Source organism: Trichoplusia ni, assembly GCF_003590095.1.
Source record: "Trichoplusia ni isolate ovarian cell line Hi5 chromosome 19 unlocalized genomic scaffold, tn1 tig00003768_group18, whole genome shotgun sequence".
Classification (NCBI taxonomy): domain Eukaryota; kingdom Metazoa; phylum Arthropoda; class Insecta; order Lepidoptera; family Noctuidae; genus Trichoplusia; species Trichoplusia ni.
In genome coordinates, this window is record NW_020799802.1 from 2780 (window position 1) to 15574 (window position 12795).

The window sequence follows — 12795 nt, forward strand, 5'->3', positions numbered from 1 at the left end:
CATGTGTGCGGATATATAACAAGATGCCAAGTAAATTCAAAGTATTAAATATAAGATTATTAAAGATTGCATTATATAAATGGTTAAGTGATTGTAATTTTTATAGTTTAAAAGAATTTATGGATTACAAATGTTAATGTATAAATAGTTTAGTTTCCTAAAAAATTTGCGTGCTATGTTCATCTTAGCTAAACATGCTTGTACCTACTATATACCTATTTAACACCTTTGTATACCATGTTTAATGCAAATAAACGATTTATTATTATTATTTATTATTATTAACAATTTCCCTAACACGACGAGTACTAATGTGATTATTAAAATTTAACAGTATAATTCCTTTCAGTATCATATGCCTTACAAAGAAATCTTAACATGAATACGAAAACATCTTTAAAATACGAAAACCTCGTAAATTTGATAATACGTAGTAGTAAACGCACTCAGTAAAGAGTAAGGTTTTCAAACTAACAATATTCCGCAAGATCGTTATATTTGAATTATTCTAAATTATGTTCAAAATTATCTAAATAATGAAACTCTTCTATCATTTAATTATTGTATAACAATTAACCATCTTTAATAATATCCGATTCCATAGAAACAATTTTAGAATTCTCAATGGCATAATTTCGAACATCCCATGTATAGACATCGTTCTATTTCTAAAAATACAGGTCGGAAAAAATAGCTGTTTATGAATAAAAAAATCAAATAAAACCTACTTTTGCATAATAGCTTTCTTCATTTTGTGTCACGCTTCCATAGTGAGTTGTTAGAGTCTAAAATAGTACCGTTATTTTTATACTACGCAAAGAGAAAGCCACTTTATGACCATTCACAAAAATACCGAAAGAGGAAAACTATTTTAAGTTTATTGCAACAGTATAAGCTAAAATAATTGTTCTACATTTTGTAAGGTTGGTATTATTTATAAATGCAACAAAAAGCATAATTTCACTTGCGAACATACTCATCACACAATCATTACAAAGTATCGATTTTTCATCTTCACACATAGTGATCTCCGTGGTCGAGTGGCGTACGCACTGGTTTCAAGGTGTCGCTAGCTCTGAGGTCCCGGGTTAGATCCCCGGTCGGGTCAATGAAAAAATTAACATTTCTATATTATCTCGGGTCTGGGTGTTTGTGGTACCTTTGTTGAATCAGAATTCCATAACACAAGTGCATTAACAACTTATTTTATTTATTTATTTATGTATGTGATGTTGTCCGTATTTATTTTTTATTATTTTTATAGGATTCACTATATCGTGAGATAAACTAAACTAATCGCATTATCACTTACAATATGTTCATCATCATGGCTTTGTTATTGAAATCACGATATAAAACTCACGAATTAAACGAATAATTAAACGAGTATCGATACATTCGCAGTTTAGTCTCTAAAGGAATGTGTGTTTTTGACTCCTATTCATAAAAAACCCATCATATGTGCTCTAGATTACATTGAGACCTAATTGCACGACAACCCACAAATTAAAAGAAAACCTATCGGAAAACGAAATAATTAAGCCATTCTCCGCAGACGCAACTTTAGTAAATATAATTCTGACGTATCAATATTTAAAGGTAGACATGATTATTATCCAAATGCAGTCCAAACGTAAGGGTAACACCTAGAAGAAATAATACAATTATAATAATCCTCATATATTTTAGAAGGAGAACAAACTCTATGTATAGGTTACATTCCAAAGTTAACATTAAAACCTCCTTTTATTTCCTGTAGAATCATGAACAAGTTCCTGCCATTAGTGTTACTATGCTACTTATGTTCGGCTACACTCATCATTATCGATGCCAGCGAAGCTAATGGGACTGTCTTGCATAGAAACAGAAGATATCTAGCATTTATGAATACAACGAGATTCTTTGTGAGTATTATTTTGTATAGAACATATTACAAGCCTTACAAACCTCCAGCTTAAATACGTTAACGTAACGAAACGTTAGTTACCATTAGTATTTAGTTTTGATCTTTGACCGGGGTCTATACCTACTGATGGAGTATATGCAATCTACCAAGAGCAACTTTTGCTGTGACTTTTGTCCTTTGGACACACTTATAAATATACTCTAAGGTATAATAATAGGTACCTATTTATTCATGTCTTACTATAGAGATATATCGTCTTACTTCAGGATAAAGTCTTAAACATTTTTCTAAACACGCATTTTATAAAGATGACAATTTTTTTAGATGAAAGTAAATTTCAAAGTGAACTCAGTCCCCTGGAACCAGCTGTTCGCTCAAGCAGTAGGGTTCCGCATGAACTGGGACGATCCCCCGGACTCGTACCGATATCCACGGATCTACAGAAGGGATGTTTACGACCATGTCGAGACATTGCTGGACAGGTAAATATTCTGGTAACATTTTATATATTGGCTGTAGCTATTAGTCGAATTGATCGTACAGTAAAAAAAATCGTCTGTTTCATACTTGATGTTCAGAAAAATGCCAATCGAGCAGCAATTAATCTGACTAGTTTTTGGGACTAAGATAAACGTTTTCATTTTTACGGTTAGCACAGCCGTGATAAAGAAGAAGATCTGCCTCTACAGGCTAAAAACATCGTTAGTGCTAAAAGGCTGCAGTTGTTTGACATGTCTTAAAATAAAAAAATTAAGGATTTATATTTTTACGGGTGGCTAAAAAGGTTTTCTTTTAAATTGCATAGATCTTTTTAAACAGTTTGGCCGAGCAACAACCAATCAAACCTTCACTTTAAATGTAAAAGGATTATTTTCCCAAATTTTAATATAATTATAAATTATTTGTATTGCAGGAACGGGCTGGTCGGCTTCCACTGCGTACGGCGCGCCATCTGCGAAATCCAAATGATACAGAACCCGAACATCTACCACAAACTCCTTAAAATGCTGTTTAGGTAATGATTCTGCACCTTCAAATTTAGTTTGGAAATCTGGGCCTCTTTTCCGCTATTTACAATTGCTGATGAATGAATGGTAATTGACACTATTTGCAAGCACATTGCTAACACTTGATTGAATAATATTTGAAAATTCATTGTATTGACCGTAAGTGTTCCCCCGTACTGAAGTTTCAAACTGGAATTAGGGTTCTGGTGGTTTAGTCTTAGCAAGACAGCGCACTACCTATCACAGAGCAATGTCTCTTCTACTTACGCAATTGTAATTTTTTTAGGAAGTGATTGTAGAACCTCCGTACTGTGAGAATTATGAATAAGGATTATTGTGGTCGCTTCCATGGCAATATAGTAAGCGCGTAGTGGTGACTCTTCTCACCATAATGTTAACAGTCTTGGCCTAAGAGCGTTTTGTAAGGAAACCTTATGCACGCAGACATGCTGATTTTTAATGGGATTAATTTATATGCTAATAGGGAAGTGTTTTCGTTGAAGGTTTGGTTTAGAAAAGTCTTTTAAGGTCCGGGTTGTTCACCTAGTCTTATTTTTTTTTTGCACTCTTATTAGTTCCATGTTACGTGATAATCTTTCAACGTAAGAAATGATGTTTAGAATTTAAAACTCCAAAACCAAAAGTCTTTAATAATCTATTAGCATCATATGCTACATTTCTTCCTATAGTCATACTTCAAAGACTAACAATACTTGTACAATTGCCGGCGCTTTCATTGAATACATCAGTTTAGGGCTGATAAGGCGATAATCGCAGGTTTAGTGGGCACGGATATTCGATTGGTATAAAGTCAGCCAAAACCGTGCACGACGGGTTCGATCCCCGCGCCTGACAAGTATTAGTGCGAGCAACGAACGCTTGTGAATCTGTGTGCTTATTGAATGTTTGTGATACCCGGAATACAGGAAGTTAATTCTTGTGGATCCGCTCCAATAATGATAAGTTAAAAAACGGATAATCCACAATAATTAACTTCCTTTAAGGGAGAGTAGGTATATTTTTTAAGAAAATAACATTAATTACATATTAAATTCCAGAAAAATATCATCAACCACAGAACGCTGGCATAACTCGTCGCCTGAAGAATGCTATACGTCACTGTCATCATGTCCCTTGTCACTGCTGGCCGTATCACCTTACACCGACATTAGTTAATGTCAAAATATTCGTAATTTACTGGAGTGGCTCTAAAGTGAAGGGTTATGACTAACACTGGCTGGTTGGTTACGGTCAAATGTTTTCAACAATGAAATGTTCTTTTTCATTCTTCTTTTTTGAATTTGAATGATTGTACGTTCTTATTCATTTGTATTCCTTGGTCAATAAATGTTTTTTTTTAATACTGCTGGTAATTAACTTTATTCCTTTTTCATACTGAAACTTTTTAGATTCCGCTATCTGATCTTCTTTTCTGTTTCTTGATCGTATACGTTTTGTTTTTATTTGAAAAAAATACAAGACCTTATTTTTGACGAATGTACCGGGAGTAAACATCATCATTCTATCAATAGATTTAAATAACTTTACCTGAAGCCAGGGATTTATGAAGAGAGCTGAAGATTTAGCTCATTACCGTGTCTTGCCTGTGTCCAGAATAGGCCTCTCATATGTGTCATGAGTATGATGATGAACTTTATCATAATTAAAGAATTGTATTATATCTCGAAAAACTGGACTAGACTTTAACGTGACTCAAGCTTTACATTCTAACCGATTCGCGCTTTCTTTAATTCCGACTGAAACAGTAGAGTTCTTCAACCTACATTCTTGAACTAGTTTACATTGTCCAAACATAATAATTGTTGATAACCCACTCGACAAATACAACCTACTTACTGACTGCTGCTGAAGAAATATTGTCGCTTTCATTACTTATCCACGTCTCTTAACTGTCTGTGTTGTAAAAAAAACTGTTTACGTCAAGAAACATCGGATATCTTAAACAGTTGTGTTGAAAAAAAATCACTCAATACTTTTTTTATATTGCTCTGAAGATATGTTAGTGTAAAGTGAAAATGCCTGATACTTGCTTGTTGTGAGACATGGTTCCAACTGATAACAACTGAACATTGACAGTTGTCAGACGAGAATATCAGTGGTGCAACCTTTTTGGGATTCAATGTAATTGAACAATTAAAGTGTTGATTTAAGCTATTTAGATGAAGAGCTTACAAATAGAATATTGAATGTCCTCCGATTAAGAAAGAAGGTTTCAAGAAACGTACAATTTAAAAATGTACAAACAATTCCAAGTTTGTTTCTTGTGCTATATTTGTTTCTTGACGTTCATTCTCAATGATTTTGGGAATGCCAATGAGCCTAGTCATCGGGCATAAGAGGTATCTGAGCTTTCGAAATGTTTCGCATTTCTTTGTAAGTACTTTTTTAAATCCTTTATTGCAAATAAGTCATTTATTATAAGCATTCGAATAAGAGTACACGTCAGGGTCTTATTTAATTATGTATTCCTTTCATAGAGTATATAGGTATCGTAAACATGATGAATTATTTTGTCTTCTTTTAATCCTAACATTCTACAAAGCATTCACTTTTGCGTCCACACCTAAAACATATTTTCTTATAAAGTCAAATCATAGTTAAGAAAAATGCTCATCCCACTTAAATTATATTAAAATCGATATAATGATAGTTATGTTTTTCAGCTCCGTTTCAACTTCAAAGCTAACATGGTGCCCTGGAATCAGATCTTCGCCCAAGCTCTCGGTTTCCGAATTAATTGGGACGACCCGCCAGACAACTTCCACCAATACAAGAACCATTTCATACATCGCAGAACGATTTATAATAACATAGAAACAGTTTTAGACAAGTAAGTGTAAGATACGATTAACTACAATTAACCATAAGATTGACCACAAGAAGCCTAGAAAAGTGACTGATTCGATCCGTAATAAAAAATCGTGCTCATCACACAAACATTTGTCCGGGATGGGAATCGAACCCACGACCTTCGATATAGCAGTCAGGGGCCACTAACCACTAGACCAACAGGCCACTCAAACTGATTGAAACTTCTTTATCCCTTGTAGAAATGTCACTACGTCTGTTAATAGATCTAATTTATATCTATATAATATTTATTACGTTTTTTGGACCATACAAATGTGTGTCAAAACAATGCTTTAGAGCTAAGCCTTCATTGTTGTATGACGTCCAATAAATATCTATTTACCTTCGTGTTTACCGCACCCCAAAGACTAGTGCTAACTAATACAAATAGCGTTAACCAATAGATAACTTTCTTTTATAGGGGAAACACATTTTTTCTTGTGTTATACTTTACTTTTGTTTAAGTTAGGTTAGGTACTCAGTAGAAGTTTGGTTGTACCGGATGTAGACCAGTCCAGAATCAAATTGTTTAATTATTTCTTTCGTTGTTGTATAGCAATATATATTGTATATTTTATTTATTTAGCCCACTGCTGGGCAAGTCCTCTTCCAAATCCTTACACGAAGAAGGAGGAAGCAGGATGGTCGTTAAGGTCATCCCACCACCGCTTCTAGGTTGCCCATTGCATGGTGACTTTTGTCCAGAGGTCCATATGAGTAGTCCAGTAGTATTCATGCGGCTAACATGCGGCGTCGGCAAAAAGTCACTTTGTCAGCTTTACATATTCGCCAAATACTCATAAAACCTTCAGCACACACAAAAAACTTCAAACAGCCAATAAAGGTACAAATACCTTCATTAATAACATTCACAAAAACTAATTGATTGCCCTAGGAACGGCGTCAATGGCTTCCACTGCGTCCGTCGAGCCATTGCGAAATGGAAACGATCCCTGATCCTCGGAAAATATACCACAAACTTTTAAAAATGGTGTTCAGGTAATATGAAATGACATTTTTTAATGAAATTATGTTCTTAGCTGACGAACCGTTGAAACGAAATTAAATTACGAGCAATTTTTACGCCAAAATGGATACTCGGTTTCAAAAAATTACTGCCAACCGAGTCTGGCTGGTAAATGTGGAAGTTTCCAGAGAATTATTTCTGAGAATAAGAATTTTAATCATAAGTTATTGTTATTAAGAACATAGATCGACCTTATCGTAAAGTTAATTAATGGAAATTCGAGAAATTTTCTCTTTATTACATTATAATTTCGTTTAATTTATGTTCTATATAAAACAGTACCAACGTTCTTGGTATTCACATAGTTTTCTTTGGTAAATTTTCAGACAGCAATCATCGGCAACTGACAAATGGCACAACAAGACATCGGAGGATTGTGAACAATCCATATCATTATGTCCAATTTCTCCACTACACGTTTCACTTTTCACTGATGTTTAAATGATAAACATGAATTGTTCTAATTCCCTCTGATCGAAAGCGCTTGATTTCGTATTGGTTATCAGATAAGGTTCACCATACATCGTGGCAATTGGGCACACTTCCAGTCAACAGGAATATAAATTATAATTTTGATTTTAAGGTTAACTTATTAATAAAATTGAAAAACAAGTTCTAAAAGAATATTAATAGAATAAAATATGCCTTAATGTTATAAAAAAAATATGAATAAACCGTGCAATAATTATGGAGGGTGTGGAAGCATCACAGCTACAGCATAGAGTGGTTTCTCTCTTCCACGAATGCAATCTGCAATGTAACTTTCAATCTTATTCCCCATGTAATATGGTTTAATTTTAATACAGCAGCTCATTATGTTCTTATGTAAAATCTATGACCCATCACAGCATAATAGTCTGATTTTGTGAACTAAAAAGTAATTTTGTTGTTTTATTTATCCCTTGACGCTCGTAAAATTGTGACGCACACATTAATATCAACCAGTACTAACGAAAAGTGTACATATCCTTATATTCGCTTAAAATTCTTGGATAAAATAAAGACTGAAATCTGTAAATTATAGCCTGCTTATAAAGATTAATAAAAAAAACTATATTTAAATTGTCTCTACAAATAAATATCATACTAGAACTACCAATTAATATTTTCTATTACGATACAATCTTCATGATTTTTTGGCTATTTAAAATAATATTATATTAAGAAATTATCATCATTATCTTGTAAATCAAGTAAATATAAAATTATTACAAACATCCAATCACCGACATTATTCAAATATACCAGAAAATCCAATACGGAATACCTACCAGAGCGACAACGGTAGAAATGGGCGAAGTCTTCGAATGGACCTAATGACGTCACAGCATAATACTCATGCCACTAACTAGCTCCGGATGTCTAGCCCTGAGAATGTAGGTACAGCAAGGAGTTTTTAATGAAATTATTCGCTGGAATTCCACTTTACTCGGATTTTCATGTTTCATATTCTAGCAGGATTTTATGTGACGGATTGCTGCTATTAGTTTTTTTTTTAATACGTTGCCTTGTTTGTTTTTCTTGTATCAGGATTGTATTGTCTGTATTGTGTATGTCTTATAATTATTTATTTAATACGAGCTATAGGATAGTTATAATCTACTTTACAGAAAGAAAATTACAAGTCTTCATTTCTAGAAATAATGTTGTTTGTTTGAAAGTGAACACAATTGCCTGTGCCACTAAGTCATTACAAAAACAAAACAAATTATCTAAAGAAACTTAAGTAGATTTCTCTTCTATGTCAGCAATTTATGCCAACGAAATCTATAATTGGTCCTCTCTATTCATTTATTATTTTCTGTTTCCCAAGTACCCCGTAAAGTAAAACTTCCCCAAGTATTCATCATCAGAAAGCCTATTAACTACACATCAGTAATTTTGTTTACGCCCCTAAATCATTACATTATTCAAATAAGTTCCTCTGTCCCTCTCGCACCATACATTACACACATACATTTTGGTACCAGCATCTCTGTCTTTAACGAGCTCCCGACTAATGAAAGCTCAGTGCATGGTAAGCACAAAATAAATCCAGTTAGTTGCCGTTAAACCACTCAATAAATTGTCGAAGCGTCTAAATGGGCCGCCATCCAACTGATTGCCGATCAGGGCCTATGGGCGACAACTATTTTACTCGAGTAGAATACTTTTACATCAATTTGTTACTTTGAAAGTAATCATTATTGGAATTTACTTCTCATCGAAATTGACTGAACATTTTGTTTCACTTAAACAGAAATAGTGTTTTTGGAACCCAAATATAAGAATTATTTTTATTGATAGAAGGATTTCAGATGGAGTTATGTTAATACGTACCAGTGCAGGCAATTTAGCTAATGTGAGAAAAGCTATTTATTTATCGAAATTTCTTATATTGAGTAAAAGTGACGTCATAGAATCTTAAAATATAGTTTCACCACGCCATGACCAAGATCATGATGCTAATGTATGTAAAATAGCCGCGGCTTCCTTATTTCACCATGATAATTTACCATCACCATATCGTAATATAGAAATAAATTATTACATTTATGCAAATAGATATGAGGCTGTTGACACCAAGAGTAAATATTAAAATCATAACAAAAGATCTACAAAAACAAAATCTTTAAAGAAAGAAATATTCAAGCAAACAGAAAGCTTAAACGCAATGGAGATCCGAAAGTTGACAGAATACTAAGTCAATGTAAATATTGTGGGGGAAAGATAGCCAGCACGTGACCAGTCCGTATATGAGATTTACTTAATTTGTCGCGAAGAACGTGGTCGGGGCAAACAGCGGGCTTTGCTAGGGACACTTTATAACCGGAGTTCCCGACTTCACAAGATTACTCCGTTTCTTTTGAGGTACATTTTTAGACTTTTACTTGGGATTCAGCGGATATATTGCTAGTTTTAAGACGGTTATTTGTTGGATTTTATACGGGTTTTTAGCTTAAATTGAGCTTTTATTTTCTAGATTGTGTGGTTTTGTAATTAGAAGTTTGGGTTAAAGAAATAATACGTTTGAGCTAGAATGAATTTACGATAAAACACTAGAATATAAAAAGTTGAGTAGGAGTAACATATTTGGTCAATTCCAAAAAAAAACATATTGTTATTGACTAAGACCTGGGGACCTCTTAATTTAATGCTCAAGTTAATATAAAATATTTTAGATTTCTAGTGCTATGCGCACTTGCTTTAAGTTTGTTCATCGAGATGTCTATATATGAATGCTCCGATCTCCTATAACTGAGGAAATTCAAATTTACACATTTATTTTTGTCTGTATACTGATTTGTGTATACTGTTGGAGTCCAGTAATAATACTAAATTAATTCATTGAAGAATACAAAAATAAACTTCATTGTAAAACAAGCATAAAAGATATATTCGCAAGTATTTTTGAAATTCTGTGAAACACCAAACTCTTTCTTTCCCTTCAAAATAAATAATAAGACAAAAATAAATATTGTTTAAGCACACCGGTAAAGGGGTCTCATCATGTTTTGACTGAAAAAAACACGATCTAAGACAGCGATCCGACCCTTCACTGTTTCCTGATACTTTGATAAAAGAAAGTTATTTTTAACATTCGCATGAGTATTTTCCTTCCCTTCGTTGCGAGCACAAAATAATTCAAGCAACAGGTCTGCCAGTCACAAGATTAATTCAGTGAACTGAGTGATTTTCTACTCACTCTGAAGTCAAATCGTATTGACGATCACAAGTAATAAATTAATTTTCGGTAGCAATATAAATTAATCAGGGACATTTTCATTGAATTTTTAGTCGAATAATTTTACATTTGTCGAAAATGATTGGATCATTAATATAAGCTGTCATCAAATATAATTGTTTCAAAAAGCATCAGATACTTTCAGTAAAATGATATACGCAATAAAAACTGCTTTTCAAAACGGTGTAGAATGTAAATTTTACCAAAAAATAAAAAATACAACAACTCCTAATCAACATCAATGTGGTTTTATAATAGTGACACAACATCCAGAAAAAGCCTTTTTTGACGATTAATTCTGAATAAAGGATTTTACAATTCAAATTCTTTAATATTGACGTGCGTTACATAAAAACAAAACACAAGATATCATAATAAACTCATTGAAAAAATATCATTAGAGAAAACCGTTTAAACCGTTATTTTGCCAACTCATTCATCTCTCAGAATACTGAACATTTCCATAAGTCCCTGTCCTTCTGGGCAGCTGGGGTATATAGAGGCACAGTCAAACATCTGCCGTCCAGCTGTCGCAGCGTCATAGTATGATGCCATCAGATCTTCCAACTCCCGGTCTCTATCGTCGAAGGGGGTTTTCCCGTAATCTGGTCTGAAATTGATATAAAGGCAACATGGGAATATTGTTCCTCGTAAGGTGGAAGGCAAGATTTGAGGAAGGAGTTCTGAATTTGTTTATTGGTGTACTATAAAAAACATATTTAATAAAATACAATAGAAGCATTTCATCGGCCTAGCCTTTTCCCAACTATGTTGGGGTCGGCTACCAGTCCAACCGGTTTCAGCTAAGTACCAGTGTTTTACAAGGAGCGACTGCCTATCTGACCTCCTCAACCCAGTTACCTGGGCAACACGATACCCCTTGGTTAGACTGGCTGTCGGACTTTTTTCAGCTTCTATCTGTAACGACTGTCAAAGATGTAGGAATAACAGCCGGGACCCACAATTTAACGTGCCTTCCGAAACACGGAGGAACTCGTTATGACAAAGATGGTCACCCATCCACGGTCCAACCGCGTCAAGCATAGCTTAACCTGTGATCGAATCACTTATGCGGTTATAGCTTAGCCACGAGCTCCTCAAGTACAATAGAAGCATTTAATCCCATTATATAAGCTGCCGCTGCTAATTGCTATATAATTACCTAACTATTGTACTATTATCATAAACCGAAAACGTATTAAAGAGATCCAACAGGCAAACTATCTAGATAGATTTTTTGAAATTATTATTAAATGATTTAACATAAAGGTATCTCTGTATTCAATAAATAAATAACAAGACAGCAAAAGGTTTTTTTTATTCCATCAGTCAAAATATTTCTACAGTCAAAGTTTATGTTTAGACTTCGATTTAAGATACAGAAAAATATATTTTTTTTTGTGTTTATTTGACATCCATAGTGCATTCGTCATGAAACAATTGACAGCTAAAGCATATTATATTAACATAGTACTTACGTCAGCAGTATGTGTAGTATTTCTCCAACTAGACCTTCTTCTTCAACTGGATACTGCGCTGCTTCACAAATCGCTCTGTTGACACACTCCTCACCATTGAAGCCTTTTCTGAAACGATAGCAAAGGCAATTAGAATTTATAACATACTAGCTGTGGCCCGCGGGCTTGCCAGCTTTAAATCTAAAATGATCCAAAAATGATAAAAACTATCTTGTTTTAATCTCGATTATAAACTATCTGCGTACCTTTATTCGTTTAATCCGTTCAGTGGTTACGTGAAAGAGTAACAAACATCCTTATACAATCCTTACTTTATAATCTTTAGCGTGTATAATAATAGTATGATAGTGTCAGGAAGTTACATTTTAAATTACTTTCAAACAAAAAAATGGCATGTAGATTAGCCATTATATCACCACGAAAATGACTTCATTAACTTAATCATCATTCACAGATTCTATCTTTCTTCTGCTCAGACTTACGGTTAAGGGCCAGCGTATATCAAAACTGTCTGGTTTTATCGACATTCAAAAACACAGCCGTTAATCCAAATTCATTTCGATTTAAACTCCTTCAAATACCTACGAGTTCAACATATCAGCTACCGCGGTATAGAAGGTAAGCCTCTCATCCTTCCTCGCCTCTAGTTCAGCATCCCTCTGCTCTCTCGACACCGTCTTGATGAAGTAGTATTGTGACAGCTGCGAGATGTTCTGGAACTGGGCGTACTGGTACTGGAAGTTCGCTGCGAAGGCCAGACTGATGTAGTCTTCGGCCTTTAT

At 34.0% G+C, this 12795-nt stretch overlaps 2 protein-coding genes and 1 pseudogene across 2 annotated transcripts; 2 read left to right on the top strand and 1 right to left on the bottom strand.

The window, feature by feature from the left end:
* The first annotated feature begins 1614 nt into the window (after positions 1-1614).
* Positions 1615-4245, top strand: LOC113506567. Its single transcript, XM_026889407.1, has 4 exons — positions 1615-1904; positions 2231-2388; positions 2820-2921; positions 3972-4245. The coding sequence occupies exons 1-4, from the start codon at positions 1764-1766 to the stop codon at positions 4087-4089; spliced, it is 519 nt and encodes a 172-aa protein (XP_026745208.1). The 5' UTR covers positions 1615-1763; the 3' UTR covers positions 4090-4245.
* Positions 4246-5229: 984 nt separating this feature from the next.
* LOC113506568 lies at positions 5230-7252 on the top strand (annotated as a pseudogene).
* A 3509-nt stretch (positions 7253-10761) lies between these two features.
* Positions 10762-12792, bottom strand: LOC113506566 (the record flags this gene model as incomplete). The annotated part of the gene is made up of 3 exons (XM_026889406.1): positions 10762-11145; positions 12014-12121; positions 12599-12792. Coding segments are annotated over 3 exons (480 nt in total), but the record flags the coding sequence as incomplete, so codon positions are not given.
* Positions 12793-12795: the final 3 nt, after the last annotated feature.